The sequence below is a fragment of the Chiloscyllium plagiosum genome, chromosome 23 (genome assembly GCF_004010195.1).
Source record: "Chiloscyllium plagiosum isolate BGI_BamShark_2017 chromosome 23, ASM401019v2, whole genome shotgun sequence".
Classification (NCBI taxonomy): Eukaryota; Metazoa; Chordata; class Chondrichthyes; order Orectolobiformes; family Hemiscylliidae; genus Chiloscyllium; species Chiloscyllium plagiosum.
Genome location: NC_057732.1, coordinates 48,965,794 through 48,983,904, shown reverse-complemented (window position 1 = coordinate 48,983,904; position 18,111 = coordinate 48,965,794). Strand labels below are relative to the sequence as shown.

General features: G+C 39.4%; 1 protein-coding gene across 1 annotated transcript in view; it reads left to right on the top strand.

The window, feature by feature from the left end:
• itih2 (inter-alpha-trypsin inhibitor heavy chain 2) overlaps window positions 1-18,111 on the top strand; it is a 63,055-nt gene that overhangs the window by 20,728 nt on the left and 24,216 nt on the right. Inside the window, exons 7-10 of the mRNA XM_043713225.1 lie at window positions 1,029-1,197; window positions 5,716-5,841; window positions 10,995-11,176; window positions 14,347-14,529. Coding sequence (XP_043569160.1) covers window positions 1,029-1,197; window positions 5,716-5,841; window positions 10,995-11,176; window positions 14,347-14,529 — 660 coding nt within the window. The remainder of the gene's footprint in view (window positions 1-1,028; window positions 1,198-5,715; window positions 5,842-10,994; window positions 11,177-14,346; window positions 14,530-18,111) is intronic.

Here is an 18,111-nt window from a genome sequence, read left to right as displayed (position 1 = left end):
CAGTTCAGGCAGCATCCGAGGAGCAGTAAAATCGACATTTCGGGCAAAAGCCCTTCATCAGGAATACAGGAATCAGTATTCCTGATGAAGGGCTTTTGCCCAAAACATTGATTTTACTGCTCCTCGGATGCTGCCTGAACTGTTATGCTTTTCCAGCACCACTAATCCAGAATCTGATTTCCAGCATCTGCAGTCATTGTTTTTACCATAAAGGGTGTACACTGGATGTGGCCTGCCAGCTCAGAGTCAGTCCTTGAAATGAGGAGATTCTGCATCACCTGCTAATGTCAGTCAGTCAGGGTTCCTTGATTGGCCCAGGTTAACAATCCCAATCAAGGATCTCATAGTCAATAAGGTCCACCTGTTCCAATCACTACATGCACTTTCAATTTCCTGAGATGCACCAATTCCACAAACAATCCCAAACAGAGAGAAGGACCTCAGAATGAAAAGTGATGACCTCAGAACTCCATTTTTCTTACATTCTCTCCTCCACAGCCCTGTCATGTTTATGTCTTGTTTTCTTTGCACACAGTAAACAGGATTAATTCTCTCCCTTTCACACCTTTATTTACACCCATTTTACATCTTTCTTTTTCTTTCTTCTCAATAAGCCTCCCTTTTGTATTTTACATTGAGTTTCGACACCATCTGTCCTCTTGCCCCTCCTCTGGTTATGTCAAAAGTATATATAATAAAAATGCCTTTCAATCCTGAGGAAGAGTCATACTTAAGCAAAACGTTAACTCTATTGCTGTCTCCACAGATGCTACCAGATCTGCTGAGCTTCTCCAACATTCTCTGTATTTGCTTCAAAAAATGTCCCTTTCTCAAAAAACATAAGCTTTTCACAACATTCCAGATTTTTTTTTTTCAATTGAATGACCACATGTTTAGAATGACCCAAGAATAAATTGCAAATGTGACTCACTGCAACTTTTCAACACACCTGATTGTTGGTGAAGACTGAAACCGATGATGAACAAACTTCACTTCAACTAATCAATATTTTTCATTCTCTATATTAGACTGTTGAAGCCATGGCAACAATCCTGTCTGATCTCCGCCCAGAGGACCAGTTCACAATTATTGATTTCAACCACAACATTCGTTTCTGGAATCAACATCTGGTTCCAGCCACTCCCAATCAGATTGAGGATGCCAAAAAATATATTGAGAAAATCCAGCCGAGTGGTGGTATGTGTTTAGGGATGGATAAGCATAACCCCAGGTGACTCATTGCTGAGATTCCCTGTGAGGAAGGACTTTAACTCGATTTTACTCCTCGCAATGACATCGTAATAAAATAGCAATTGCTAAATGACAATTCATAGGTTGGAATTAGTGGCAACTTAGTGGCAACAAGTTGTAGTACCATCCACAACTATTTAAAAATTAGTTCAAAGATGTTGGTTTATTTGTTTTCTGCTTTTTCTTCATCAAATTTCAAATGTGTGTATGGTTTGCTACACATGATTCCATACAGTATCTCATCTAAGTGGCTGTCATTAATGTATGAGTTACAGGAAGTTTGACATGCACTTCTAATTCTACTAACTAGTGACCCAAAAGCAAAGGCTAATGCTCTGGGACCTGGAGCACTGCTCACCACTGCTCAGTTGGAGTATTATGTATATTTCTGGGTCACATTATAGGAAACGTGTGAATACATTGAAGAGAGTGCAGAAGGGATTTACAAGATTGGTTCCAAGGATGAGGATGAGAATAGGTTGAAGAATTGGGACAGTTCACCTTGGAGAGAAGACGTGATATGGAGGTGTTGGTGTTGGATTGGGGTGGTCAAGATCAAACATCTCAAGACACCAGGTTATAGTCCAACAGGTTTATTTGAAATCACAATTGGAACACTGGCCCTTCATCAAGTGATGATGGTACTGGTGGAGATTTTCAACATCATGAGTGGTTTGGATAGAGTAAATAGGGAGAAATTGTTTCCACTTGTAAAAGGAACAAGAAGAAGAAAGCATGGATAAAAAGTGACGTGCAAAGGAAGCAAGGGTTGATATGAGAAAAAAAAGATTTTTTTCTCAGTGAGTAGTTAGGTATGGAATATGTTGCCTGGATATATGGTGGAGGCTGGTTCAATTAAGGCATTTAAGAGGGCATTGGGTAATTATTCAGATAGAAATAGTGTGCAGACTTTGGGGGAGAAGCAGGAGACTGGCACTAAGTAATTTTGGTTGTGTGAAGAGCCATTGCAGGCAGGATGGACTGAATGGCCTCCTTCTGCTCTGTGATGCTTCTGTGATTCTTTGGCAGTTGAATTCAATTTACTAATCTGGAATTGAAAACTAGTCACAGCACTGATGACCATGAAACTATCATCGATCGATTGTCAATAAAACCGTCCTTGTTCATCAGCAGGCAAGGAAAACCTGCTATCCTTATCTGGTCCGGACCACATGCTGGACAGTGAGGGGGGGGGGGGTGTGTAGGGAGTTATATCTGAAATAGTCTAGCAAGACATTCAGTTGCAAGGTCTCTCAACGATGAACAACAAATACTGCCCTTGCCAGTGATGCCTATATCCTATCAAATAATAAGAGGTTTGGCAGCTAGCATTGTTTCAGTTGTGTGGATATCACAGCTAAACTCAACCCTGTGTGTCAATAATTAACATAATTAAGCTGATGATGAGGCTAATTCTTGTCGCATGGCTGAGATCAGCTAACACTGTACAGACTGAGAAGAAAAGCTGAGACAGAGATGATATCCACTGACTGACTAACTCACAGAGTTGATGAGGGAACCTTGTTATTTTTATTCCCTCTCAGTAATGTGGTTTACATTCCCCTCACTCAGTTTGATTTGGAGTGAACCACCTCTGATGCTGTTTGTCGCAGGTTGATGAAACAATGCTCTATCTCAGCAGAAACAGTAAAGTCATGTAACCCACAATATATTGATCTGCTACTAAGAGGGATCTACATTTAACTTGTCTCTTAAGAAAACAAAATGTAATTGACATATAAGGGATTTTTGATTTGTGTTGGGATGTGGGAAATATAGACAAGCCTATGTTTACTGTCCACCCAGACAACATTAATGACTAACCACCTTAAAAGTCCATGAAACCTTTCTAATGATTGTATTCCCTCCATCATGGTGCTGAGAGGGTAATTCTAAGTTCTGGAACCAGAAAAATAAAGGAACATGTAACTGTGCTCAAATCAGAATGGTGTATACCCTCAGAGTTGCATGAGGGAATGATGGTGCTGACAATTAAGATGTTATAGTTCTTGGCCAGTTTTAGTCCAGAGCTCACAAGGCTGGATGATGGTGTGAAAGCAATTTTGTGAGTTGTTGTAATGAGCTCTGCAATAGTTGACATTCTAGAACCACACAGTGCCAGAGTAGGGTGTTACTGAGTCCAGTGACAGGGTCAGTGGTTCAGTGAACTGCTTTGTCTTGAATGTCATTGAACATTTTAAAGGAGGTTATGCCACTTCAGGCATGTGGTGAGTATTCAATGTTCCCTGTAATGTCCTTTTGCAGTGTGCAGTGAGTTTGTTGCATTGCAAAGGTGATGGCCTAGTGGTATCATCATAGAATATTAATCCAGAAACTCAGCTAATGTTCTGGGCACCCAGGTTCAAATCCCGCCATGGCAGATGGCGGAATTTGAATTTAATGAAGAATCTGGAATTAAGGGTCAACTGATGACCAGGAAGTCACTGTCAATTGTCAGGAAAAACCCATCTGGTTCATTAATGACCTTTACCTGTTATCCTAACCTTGTCTGGCCTACATGTGACTCGAGACCCACAGTAATGTGGTTGACTCTTAACTGTCCTCTAGGCAATTAGAAATGGACAGTAAATGCTGGCCTGGCCCGTAACACTCACATCCCATGAGTGAACTTATTTAAAAATTGCACAGTCCTGTTACATTCACCATGAGGCCCAGCATTAAAGAACCTGAAAGGCTATTTGTGTGATACATATTGATCCCCTGTGCTGGTTTGGTGGGGATCTTACTCTCGATGTCAATCTTGTAGATGGTGGAGAATGATCAGGATATGAGACATTGACTACAGACAGGCCACTATCTGCAGTGAACGTGATGCTGATGTAGCCTGATCCAGTAAAGCCTCTGCTAAGTTTGCTGCTCAGGAAAGGTTGCAGATCAACAAGGAATTGTAAATCTCTGCCTCCAGTCTCAAGTAAATATTTTTGACGTGAGGTTGAATTTTCTGCAGATTTCTCCCTCTCCAGTTTAAAAAATCTTGGTACAGCCTGCCATGATCCTGGCCAAGCCCCTCCCACTGCATCTGGATCAGTATTTAAGGCAAGACCTCTGGAGCTCCGCCTTGGAGTGCTGTCGGTCAATTGGATGGGGAGCAAATCTCTGGATCTAGCAGAGCCAGAGTGGTGGAAAGGCCAATCCTGAAACTACAGACTGTCCCACCACACTGGGGAGACCAGGTCAGCCCTGAATCTGGAGATCTCAGCAATGGGGTGGAAGGTCAGTGGAGGGTGGGGATGCCAAGTTCAAGAGGGCCAGGAGAGGGCTAAGAGAGGAGGATAATCTCAGGAGGTTGAACGGGGTGGGGGCTTGCTGCTAAATATACCAAAGAAATCCCCTCCTCCTTGCCCAGCGGTATGTGGCTAAACCTCCAGATTTGAGATAAATACAGGCTTCAGCAAAAGAGGCCCCAAATTACCCATTAGTCATTCAATATCCCAAATAGCCCGAAGGTCAGGTGATCTGCCCTCAACAAAATTTCTAATAGTTCACAGGGGCAGGTGGACAGTGGGAAAGTCAAAGTAAGATTTTATAGGACCCTCGCCTTCAACCCACAAACAATGAGGTGTAAAGTCCAGCCCATGATATCTGAAGAGCGAAGGATTTGGTTAATATGGAGATATATAAAACAAAAAATTGACATTTCTGAAAAGTATAACTGTTGCAGACAACTAGTGAAAGAAAACAGAACTTTTAGAGTCATAGAGCTATACAGAATGGAAGTAGACCCTTCAGTCTAGCTCATCCATGTCCACCAGGCAGCCCAATCTGACCTAGTTCCATTTGCCAGCACTTGGCCCATATCTCTCATAGCCCTTCCTATTCATATACCCATCCAGATGCCTCTTAAATGTTGTAATTGTACCAGACTCCATCATTTCTTCGGGCAGCATGTTCCATACATGCACCACCCTCTGTGTGAAAAATTTACCCTTCAGATCCTTTTTAAATCTTTCTCCTCTCACCATAAATCATTGCTCCCTAGTTTTGGACTCCTCCACTCTTGGAAAAAGACCTTGACTGTTCACCCTATTGATGCCCCTCATGATTTTATAAATATCTATAAGGTCACCCCTCAGCCTGCTTTACTCTAGGGAAATGAGCCCCAGTCCAATCAGCTTATCCCATTAGCTCAAACCCTCCATTCCCGGCAACACCCTGTAAATCTTTTCTGCGCCCTCTCAAGTTTATCAATATCCTTCCTATAGAAAGGTGGCCAGAATTATATGCAGTATTCCAAAAGTGGTCTCATCAATGTCCTGTATTGGGTGCAACATGATGTTGCAACTCTTATACACTTCTTGGTTAAAAAAAAAAGCAAATCCAAAAATAATCATATATTTACTCCAGCTCTCTACATCCAAATTGCTCCACCAATTCGAGAAGCATTAATTTATTTACATGGCATGCATCATTCATTTACAGTTCCCATCTTTTATCCTTTAACAGGAACAAACATCAATGAAGCAGTCCTGTCAGCCATTTATATATTAACGGAAGCCAATAATTTGGGTCTGCTCGATCCACGATCTGTATCGTTCATTATTATGGTATCAGATGGAGACCCCACAGTAGGTAAGAACATGCTAACAATAATGTACATTATCTGGTGCTCAGTTGGCTGGATAGATGGTTTGTGGTGCAGAGTATTGCCAATTGTATGGGTTCAATTCCCACACCAACTGAGGTTACTATAAAGGACTCTCATTCTCAACCTCTCCTCTTGCCTGAGGTATAGTGACCCTCAGGTTAAACCACCACCAGCCATCTCTCTCTCTCTCTCTCTCTCTCTCTAATGAGAGGGCAGTCCTATTGTCCAGTAGGGCTTATATATTACCTTACATTTATATATTATCTGTAACATTATGCATACATAAAATGGATGAAGATGTATGGAATCTCCAGCACAGATAAAGACAATTTAGTCTAATAATATATACCAACACATATGTTCCACACACTCCTCCTCAAACCTTACTTCACGTAACTTTATCAGAAAAGTTTTGTTGTATAAGCAAAAATAGAAAATGCTGGAAAAACTCAGCAGGTCTGGCAGCATCTGTGGAGAGAGACAAGCATTAACTTTCAAGTATAATATAATTTCATCAGAACCAAATGCTGTTTAGCCTCATTAAGCAATGAAAATAATGCAATACCTGTAGTAAATAATCTGTGTTCTGAACAGGAGTCATACCAGGCTCAAAATGTTGATTCTGTTTCTCTCTCCACAGAGTTTTTCCAGCACTTTTTGTTTTCATTTCAGATTTCCAGCATCTGCAGTGTTTTGTTTTTATTTCAGTATGACTTTCTGTTACTTTCTCTTTCATGTGCTGATGGAGCTAACTTTTAAATGTACATATGTTAGCAATCTCAACACTGTAAAAACATATTCCAAACTTCAACCACTTTCTCCGGGAAAACATCTCCTGAATTCCCATTTGGACCAATTACTGACTATCTTATATCCATGACTTCGAGGTTTGATCTCCTCCACAGTGGAAACACTTTTTCCATGTCCACCCAGTTTAGCCCCTTCTTTCTGTTAAAGGTCTCCATCCGGCCCCGTTGGAGACTTCTGGGGAAAAACGGCTACATCTTCTCAATTCTCTGTAATTGTTAAAATCCCTCTGTCTGGTATCATCCTTGTGAATAGTAGTGGAAACATAATTATCCAGATGTGCCAAATAATACCAAACGTAACTTAGCTAATAAGATTTGGATGGGTTTAAATTGCAGCTTTTAAGGCCACAATAGAAAGGTATAAATAAGAACATCTGATAGGGTTTCCTTGTTATTCATTGGTAGGTGTTTGTAGGTCACAACTCCATATGACATGAAAACAGCCTCAACCTCCCTCTTTTCTTTAAGTGTAATATTTTTGAAATCCTCAAGTCTGATGTAATTTCATTCACCTTTGAATTCCAAGAATTCCGTAGTCTAATGAACACGGTTTCTATTAAACAGCAGGTACGTTTGAAATATGAATACGTCTAGTGTATGGTAACATTCAAAAATATTTTCTAGTACTTGATTTTCATTGTTTAATGAAAATAAACAGTGTTTGGTGATATTTGTGTTTGTGCTTTAATTGACATTGATGTCTTGTAAGATATTTCAACTTAATTGATCTTTTCTCATATTGCTTTATTGCAACACAATTAGCTTGCAATATATTTGTCAATATATAGCTGTCAACATGAATTAGTTCATTATTTTGACAAATATATACCTTAAATGAGGGAACATCAAAATTTGAGTAAAAGAACTTGCATTTATATAGCATCTTTCATGTCAGTGCATCATAGCCAATGAATTAATCTTGAATTATGGTCAGGTCGTTGTAGAGAAACATTATAGTTAATATGTAGACAGCAGGGTCTCACAGATGGCAATAAGATAAGGGACCAGTTAAACAGGTAATTATTTTCTGTAGTGAAATGACCCATTTCTCTGATTCTATTGTGGTAAGTGTTTTTAGATAAGGAATGAATCAAATAGTTTTCTTCAGTCCTCTATACTTTCCACCAACTGAACTGGACATTATGTTTACGATAAGGCCCTGCCGAGGTCTTGCCCTAGGCATTACAATGCTTTATATTGCATTGGTCTAGCCATACATCCTACAATTGTTTTTGTTATAATCTTTCAGCATTGGTTGTGAACATTTAGAATTTTTCTAATTAACTTGTTCAGAGATGTTATTATACTCCTCTGGACCAGGTGGGACTTGGCACATGTAGGATAACACCAAAATGCATTTCATACTGAGCTGACTGTAAAATGGAAGTTGACATAGCATAAAAATTAGATCTGCTTACATAGATAATGATCGTTAATTGCATCTGCTAGGTGCTTGCCCAGTTCTTCATCAAATCTAGATTAGACAATATTTTTTCTTTCTAGTCAGGGTTCTGACACAGATTTTCAAACTGCTGAACAGTATTCTCATCGGATTTAGTTAGTTCATCGTTATAGATTGTGAAGAGCATTGTGGGTCTACCTATGGTATAGTAGTTCAAGAAGATAGCTCATCATCACTTTCTTCATGGCATGGGGGCAAAAAATGTTAGGCCAGTGAGCCACACCCACATCCCATGAGCGAATATTAGAAAAAAGTATTGGTTCGATGTAGATCCGTGCAGGGCTCTAGTAATGAGCACCCTCCTTAAGGAACCGCTAACTTTAAAGATGGCAATTTAAGAGAATGTAACTAATTCCATGTGCCTCCAGCTTTGCCTCCAATCCCCAGTGTCATGAACACACTATCTATGTTGGCACTTCAGTGTGATACTGAGGGATGTTTTATCTTCTAAGATTGAATCATTAAACCAAGGTCATGCCTACCACTTAGATTGCCATAAAAAACTCCCATGGCTGTCTTCAAAGAACAAAGGGAATTTTTCTCAGTGTCCTGCATAATCTCTCAAATAACATCAAAATATCTATTACCCTGGTTATTTACCTCAGTGTTGTTTGCATACATTTCCTTTGTAAATTGTCCACTATTTTTCTTATATTATTCCTTTGTCTACATTTTGAGTGTACATAATTCACTGCTAAGCATTTTGGTTCATTCTGAGGTTATGAAATCACCTTTGAAAATTCTTTAAAATTTTAAAATTGCAATGATTACAAGGTCACCTACTTCCATCAGTCTAGCTATCTCCTTGAATAATTCAACGTTCTTAGGGAATGACTTGCTTTTCTAGAGTCATGTTTTAAGTCTCTATTAATCCTTGTCTTTCAAGGTAGTCATATGTGGTATCCTTAACAAGTCCTCCTAACAACATTCTTCTGACTATCATCATCCTAATGGGCCTATAATTATCTCCCTTTGCCTGCTTGTTTTTCCTTTCTATATATTGAGAATATTCACCCCAGTCCATTAAAATGATTAGAGGAGAAAGTGAGGTCTGCAGATGCTGGAGATCAGAGCTGAAAATGTGTTGCTGGTAAAGCACAGCAGGTCAGGCAGCATCCAAGGAACAGGAGAATCGACGTTTCGGGCATAAGCCCTTCATCAGGAAAACTAATTTGAGAGCACATTTTCCTTTCATCTTTATATGTCATCCACTTTAACATTTACAAAGGCACTTTGCACTAATGGTAACTCAGCATAGTCAGCAGGAGGGAACATTAATGCAAAGTAGTCATTTAAAGCCTTGGCCATGACCATGGAGTTCACATGAAACAGCCCTCCTTCATTGGCCCTTTGGTGGCCTTTTATCACCCTCCAATTCTTAATATAATTAGAAAAGGCTTTACAATTGATACTGTAAATATCTGCCACTTTCTTTTCCATTGTCAGTAAAATGAAAAGAAAAAAGATATGCATTGCTTGATCAAAACAACTGTTATCCATGTAATGATGCGAGCTGAAGAACCTACTCCCATGTATTTATTGAGAAGACAAAACCCTCCCCTGTTCTTTCTGGTTTGAGCAGACACTACGGGTTAATCTACCTCCATGGATACAACTCTGCATTACTTTGTATCCTGAATCCTACCTGCTATGAGGTCCAGATGTCAGCATTCAGTCCAGATGTCAGGCTGCTCTCCTAGACAAGATTGCTCCTGTTTTGATTCTGCTGCATTTTTGTCTCTGCCTTATCTAAGTGTTACAAATGGCTGACTCTCTGGAGTTCCATTAAAGGCTTTCATTTACATACTAAAGTATAAGAACATTGATCCCTGCAGTACAGTCTCCAGTACATCTCTTCTGAGAGACTCAGCAATATGTGACTGTGAAGTTATCGTCAATATACCAAACTTTCAACCATACCAAAGTATCTCACTCTCTAGCTGCTTATCCAACATCCCACATTCCAGCCAGCTTTACGGGAAAACCCAACTGTGGCAACAGAAGTGACTACTAATCTGTCCACAAACCAAACCCGCAGAAATGTTCTACCCAAGCCAGACCAAATAACCATCAGAGCTGGGCTCCAATAAATTAAACTTTTGCAACAGCAATGATTGCAAAGGATTGCTGAAATTTCAACTTGGCCCAGATTTTGCAGTATAATGGTTGGACATGTTTCTGTCACTGTTCCTCTGAAATGACCAGTAATGTCTCGAGTCCATACATGTGCAATTAAATGCCTGACAATGCTCAGTGAGTCTCTGCTTCTTCAGAGAGTGCCACAATGAGGTCCTCATAGACTATAGTTGGATAAAGACTTATAAATTGCTGAAAACTTCCACTGCCATTTTATTGGTCTCAATGAAGAAACTCCTTAAAAAGGTTAGATTTTGTTGAATGACGCTTCTTAATGGCATGCTAAATTTTTTTGTCGGTGTTTTTTGTAGATGTGAGATGACCTTTCTCCATTATGATTTTTATCAAATCTTCAAATAACATGGTAAGCTAAAGTCTCTGTCAGCACTCTCAGATGGAGATAAAATATCCCGTGAAACTCTTTTGAAAAGCAGAGGAGTTACATCCGGTATCCTGGCCAATGTTCATCCCTCAAGAAGTACACAGGTGTCCTTGGGAGCTTGCTGTGGGCAACTTGACCATCATATTTTCTACATTACAACCACAACTACATTTCATAAGTATTGTATTGACTGTAAAGCATTTGGGATGTCAGAAGGCCAGAACTTACTTCCTTTTTATTAAAAGTACTGAACTGACCATTAAAAGTGAATGTGTAACTTTCAAATATTTAACTAAAACTTGTTCAAAGAGGGATACCAAATCTTTAGAATTTGATTTTATAATCCAGGTGAAATTAAACTGAGCAACATCCAGAGAAATGTCAGAAGAAAAATGCAGGAAGATATCTCTCTTTTCTGCCTCGGAATTGGTTTTGATGTGGACTACGACTTTCTAGAAAGGATAGCTCTTGAAAACCGAGGAATTGCTCGGCGTATTATTGCGAATGTCAATGCATCCAGTCAGCTGAAGGTAATGCGTTACTAATAACAATCAGATAAAGCCCTTTGTATCTGCCATTCCCATTGTTTTAACTGCTATTGTTTCTGGGGCTTTTTTTGTTGTCTGCTCAGTTATGGTTACAGTGTTGATAATAAATCCAAATTTTCCTCTAACAGGTTTCCATTTCTGAGTGGTAGGTGAAAGGGCATTATTAAGTTATGTACTATTATAAATAGTCAACGGAAAAATCCATGTATTTCTCTTGGCAAATTGATGATAGGCATCATAACTTCATCTCAAGTCTTTTAATAGAGTTTTGATGTATTTATATTGGCAAGCATCAAAACAGCATGATCTGCATTTGAATTATTTTAGCCTCATCTACTTTATTGTTTTGATATTTTGTGCCTTCCTGTACTGGCTCTTCAGTTTATCACAAACAAGAGGGAGAAGTGAATTTATTTAATTTCACTGTTCTCCTCATCTGTCTGTAACAGAGGTGGTTTTGGACTTATTTACGTTGTTTTGTTTATTTTCCCTTTTGAAATGGATTGTGGATTTTCCCCCTCCTCAAAGCCTTTGTTTAGGAACTAAAACCAATAGTTTTTTTTCAAGCATTCAGCTTGGGAGATAATTCACAATATTGACACACAACAAGCTTACATGGAAGAAGGAAAAGTAACAACAAAAAGTTATGAATTACTTAGAAAATGATATTGGTATTAATTCACATTAATTAGAGTCCAGTAAAGTCAATGTCCAATGTAGGTCCTTTCCATTGAATGTGGAACAACTGGTCTTTGTTAAAAAGTCCCAGTCTATATCAGATTACCCAGGTAGCATAAGGTATCTCAAAATTTTGAGAAACAGGTGTATTGATTGTTTCACATGCCACTATGTCCTATGGGGTTCCTTCACCTTAAATTCCTTAATCAAGTGTGCTTCATTATACATCCTAATCCAGAATTGCCTGTTCCCTAGTGGGCTGTACCACAACCTGCTCCAGCAAGCCATCTCACAGACATTCCACGAATTTATTTTCTTAAGATCCGCTACCAACTGATTTTCCCAGTCCACCTACATATTGAAGTCTGCCATGATTATTGTAACAGTGACCTATCTTACATGACTTTTTGATCTCCTAATTTATTTTCTTTCCCAGGCCAGTATGTAACTCCTATCAGGGTCGTTTCTCCTTTGCAGTTCCTCATCTCTACTCACATAGATTCTACATCTTCCAGCTCTATATCACTTCCTTCTATCGATTTAATTTCATCTCTTACTAACAAGAGTCCCCACCCGCTCTGCCTATCTGCCTGTCCTTTGAATAGGACGTGTTCACTTGGATATTTAGTTCCCAGCCTTGATTCCCTTGCTGTGTGATACCCACAGCAATGTATCTGCCAATTTCAATCTGTGCTGCAAGCTCAAATACCTTGTTTTGTTAATTGTGTGTATTTCAGTACAACTCCCTCACTCCTGAATTTACTGCCCCCTTCTCATAACTGTCCCCTTACCTGCTGTGCTTGAAGTTAGATTCCTGACTTTTCCTTACTCTCTGTCCTAATACTTGTTCTGGAAACGTTACCTCTTTAATCTTGTTGACCCAGTGGGTGGCACGGTGGCACAGTGGTTAGCACTGTTGCCTCACAGTGCCAGAGACCCGGGTTCAATTCCCGCTTCAGGCGACTGACTGTGTGGAGTTTGCACATTCTTCCCGTGTCTGCGTGGGTTTCCTCCGGGTGCTCCGGTTTCCTCCCACAGTCCAAAAATGTGCAGGTCAGGTGAATTGGCCACGCTAAATTGCCCGCGGTGTTAGGTGCAGGGGTAAATGTAGGGGAATGGGTCTGGGTGGGTTGCACTTCGGCGGGTCGGTGTGGACTTGGGGCCAGTTTCCACACTGTAAGTAATCTAATCTAATCTGTGCCAATTTGCTCATGGTTCAGGTCATAATCCAGAGATTACAAACTTTTCAGTTCTGATTTTTAATTTAATCCCTAGTTGCTCATATTCCCTCAGCAGAACCTTTTTCCTTCTTCTATCTATATAGTCAGTACCTACACGGACCATGACATGTAGATTTTTCCCCTCTCTCTCCAAGTTCCTCTGCAGCCCAGATGAGATATCCTAAACCCGGGCACGAGGCAGACAACATAGCCTTCAGGACTCTCGATCCTGTCCACAAAGAATAATATCTAATCCCTGACTATACTATCCCCAATTACAGCAACATTTTTCTTTTCTCCCCCACCTTGAATGGTTCTGTGGTGTTATGATCAGTTTGCTCATCTTCCCAATAGCCCAAATTCCATCCACACAGGAAGCAAGAAACTCAAACCCATTAGACAAACTCAAGGGCTCAGGCTCCTTCAGCACCAACCCCTGGATCACTGTAGCTGCCTCACTGGTAATCACACACTCCTGTCCCTCACCAGTGGCTGAATTTGAGGTGGTTAATCTAAGCGGTGTGACTGCCTCCTGAAACACAGCATCCAGGTAACTCTCCCCCTCCTTGATGTGTTACACTATTTGAAGCTCAGACTCCAGTTCATCATGTGTGAGCTGGAGTTCATCAAACAACCAACACTAGCTTCAGATGTGGTCACTATGAATTACATTGGGGTCACCAGCTTCCACATCATTCGGTTACACCATATTTTCTGGCCTGGCCTCTCTATTTCAATTGCTTTGTTAATAATTTGAGTTTTAAAACTTTGTACTGTTCTTTTAGTTTGTTGCATGTAAGTATTTCCCCTATTTATTTTCAATCTGAAAGTAACCTATAATAGAAAATAAATTAATAGCTATCACCAGCCAATGAATTTAAGGTTTATCTGTGATGAAAATCTTTTGAGCTGAGCAACTGATCCTGGGTTTCAATTTATCCTGTTAAAAAAACCTCACAAACTATGAGCGAAGGAAGCAAAAAGCACCTCTTCCCCTCTGCCCTGAATTCCCAAATTGTCTCTAAATTCTCTGAGCTATATATTCGCTTGTGCTGTGTCTCATTCTGGATGTGATCTCTCCTTCCTGGCCATGTGAGACTTATTGATCACTAGTGCTTGATTACCCTCCGCACTACATCCCTGACCAAGAGGACTGAGTTCACAATGCAAAATATTATTGTATTTAGATATTGAAACTTTCAAGTCCAGTTTAGGTTGACATTAATAAACTGTGATTCTAATTGTGAATGACAGGATTTCTATGAAGAAGTGGCCACTCCATTGCTGAGAAAGATTGACATACACTACGGTGACGATGTGACAGATGTGACACAAAGTAGTTTTGATAAGTATTTCAGCGGTTCTGAGATAATTGTAGCAGGAAAACTGGCAGAGAAGAAACCTTCACCGCTCCAATGCCTGGTGACCGCGTCCTCAGTAAGTACATTCAGTGAGGCATTGATCAGCACAACTTTCTGAACATGAAAAGAAATATATTGTTTGGTTACAACCATTATTTGTCATTCATTTGCTCCAAACGTTTTGACCTAATTTCCAGCAGCAATTGTATTCCACTTCAGATAAACATTCACAGCAGGTTGCATGCTGTTAAAACTCTTGCACAACTAGGGTATACTAACAATTGGCCCCCGCATCTAATTCTTAACACACATTTGTTTATCATCTGTGCATCAACAAGAATAAAACAAAAAGCCAAAAGCACGAAGACAACAAGAGAATGTGGGAAATGAAAGAAGGAGGAGAGAGAAGGGGAGAATGAGAAAATGGCAGAAAGAAGGGAAAGAATGGGGCAGTGATGGGAGACTAGGAAAGGGAAAGAAAAGTGAAACAAAGATGAAGATCAATGGAAGGGAAAAAAAATAAAAGCTTGCTTTTGTTAACATTATTAAAACAATGTCTTATGCATTAAATTGGTATTCAGCATCTGTTGCTTGGTAGTCACCAACAGAAGATACTTTTGCTCTTCTTCAAACAGTACAACCATAGTCACAATATCTAGTTGAACACAAAGATGGGAGCTTAGTTCACCATCTCATCCAAAAGGCAGCATTTCTGGCAATGATGTATGTCCAAGATAGTGCTTTCAAATGCCAACCTATAACATTATGTGGTGTTTGAATCCAAAAGTGAGGGTCAGTACATTTGAGAGAGACCAATATCCTAATAAAAGGGAGCAGGAAATAATGAGAAATCATAAATTCATACAAGTAACATAGAATATATACTACCTGTAAATGAGACAATTATAGCTAATCTGGTGTGCTAGTGAGAAATATCTAAACATTTTTAGCTCCTTAATTATATAGATCATTGTCTGAGGTATCCGGTGGCAAATTGGTTTAAACAGAACCAACTGGAAATAGAAAGAATCAGTGTTTTAACTAACAAATCAGATTTCAACAAAAATTAAGAGAAAGTAGATATTTATATGAACCATAATAGATTTGTAAACTGAATTATTAATATTAAGCAATAGGAAACAAAAGTGAATATAATCCTTATAAGGTAGGTATTATGATTCCAGCTGATGGTAATACTGAACAACTCAGATCCCAGAGTGAAACCAGGCTTGAAAAATAATAAATTTTACTTTTGTAATTTGGTTACTGTAATAGTCACTGATTGAATGTATACACAAGAGGTTGCAAATGTATTTTTACATATAACATATAAATTAAGTCTATTTCATAATGGAAAAGACAAAAAATCTATATATATTTATATGCAAGATGATTTGGAAACTTCTTACCATAAACAGCAAAAAGGTGGCTCCTTTTTCCTAACTCCTTTATTCTTTTAGTGAAATTTTGAACATTCACCAGATGTGATTCTCCACATTATTGTCTCTTCCCAAGAAACAGGTACAGGCTAACTCACTGATATGTCCTCACTGAACTACAAGAAAGGCTTAGTACTTTTTAGAACACTGTCGATTTGGACCGTTAAAACAGCTTAAAACTTCTTTCTAATTCTGATGGCCTTTCATTTTTATCACCAATCATGGGATGTGGATGTCACTGACGTGGCCAATATTTATTGCCTATCCCTAATTGCCCAGAGGGCAGTTAACATTGCTCTGGGTCTGGAGTCACATATAGGACAGACGAGGTAAAGACAGCATATTTTCTTTCCTAAATGATATGAGCAAACCAAATAGTTTGTCTAACAATCAGCAGTGGTTTAATTTGGCTCTTAATCCTGTTTTTTTTTAAAATTTACACAAGCTCCTGCTATGGCGGGATTTGAATCCCAATTCCCAAGACATCATCTGTGTCTCTGGATTAATAGTCAATTATTAATACCTCTAGGCCATCACCTCCCAATATGCATAAAGGCCACCAAAATGAAACTGACTTTCTGCTGATATGGATCCTTACTTCTAATTTGGACCTATTCTTGACCACTCTTCATCTGTCTCTCCCTAGATCATAAATCTTCAGTTGTTAAACACTTTAGCCATTATCTCACTAAGTAGCTTGTCTAGTCATTGAACTTAAGTCATATAATTTCTTTGAAATGTTGTTTTGATCCACTGCTGAAAAGTGAGTTTCGAACCCTTAAAAACATAGGAGCAGAAATTAGGCTATTCAGTCCATCGAATCTGCTCCGCCATTCTATCATGGCTGATAAGTTTCTCAACCCCATTTTCTCACTTTCTCCCCATAACCCTTGATCCCCTTGATACTCAACAACCTATCTATCTCAGTCTTAAATATACTCAATGACCTGGCCTCCACAGTTTTCTGTGGCAATGAATTCCATCGATTCACCACTCTCTGGCTGAAGAAGATGCTCCTTATCTCCATTCTAAAAGGTCTTCCCTTTACTCTAAAGCTTTTCCCTCAGGTCCTAGTCTCTCCTACCAATGGAAACATCTTCCCAACATCTACTCTGTCCAGGCCATTCAGTATTCTTCATGTTTCAATTAGATCCTCCTTTATCCTTCTAAACTCCAGCAAGTATTGACCCAGAGTCCTCATAAGTTAAGCTTTTCATTCCTGGGACCATTATCGGGAACCTCCTCTGATCATGCTCCAGGGCAAGTACATCTTTCCAAAACTGCACACAACACTCCAAATGTAGTCTGACCAGAGCCTTATAGAGCCTCAGAAGTTCCAAAATAATAATAATAAATCATAAACCTTCTTCATTGACCTTTCCAAGTAACATTTTGATGATCTAATTTTGTAAGTACAATATGTAAATTTATGGGTAGACCACATATCTCTAAGCGGAAGTGGGTACTGCGGATGCTGGAGATCAGAGTCAAGATCAGGAATGATGAAGGGCTTTTGCCCGAAACATCGATTTTCCTGCTCCTTGGATACTGCCTGACCTGCTGTGTTTTCCAGCACCACTCTAATCTTGACACATACCTCTAAACCCTTCCTATTTATATAGCCACCCAGATGCCTTTTAAATGTTGTAATTGCACCCACCTCTACCACTTCTTCTGGCAGCTCGTTCCATCCATGCACCACCTCTGCATGAAAATGTTACCCCTCTGGTCCATCTTAAACATTTCCCCTCTCACCTTAAATCTGTGCCCTCTAGTTTTGGACTCCCCCACCCCAGGCAAAAAACCTTGCCTATTTACCTTGTCCATGGCCCTCCTGATTTTATAAACCTCAGTATCCAAAGCTCCAGGGAAAAAAAATCCCAGCCTTTTCAGCCTCTTCCTATAACTCAAGTCATGTGTACTCAAGTTCAAAAGTACAGGAATACAGAGAAAAGTTTTCAAACTCACCACACACAGCGCCATCTTAGGTATAAGTATCTAGGCACAAGAACTTAAGCGCAAGGTAGAAAGAAATAAGGAACTAAGTTAAAAGTTAAACATTACAGTGACCCTTAGTACAGCATAATAAAAGGAAAATAAAGTTACAACTTAAACCCTTCACCCTGGCAAAATCCTTGTAAATGTTTCCTAAACCCTCCCAAGTTTAACAAAGCTTCCCTATAGAAGGTCCCAGCGTTTAAGTGCAATGCATGATGTGA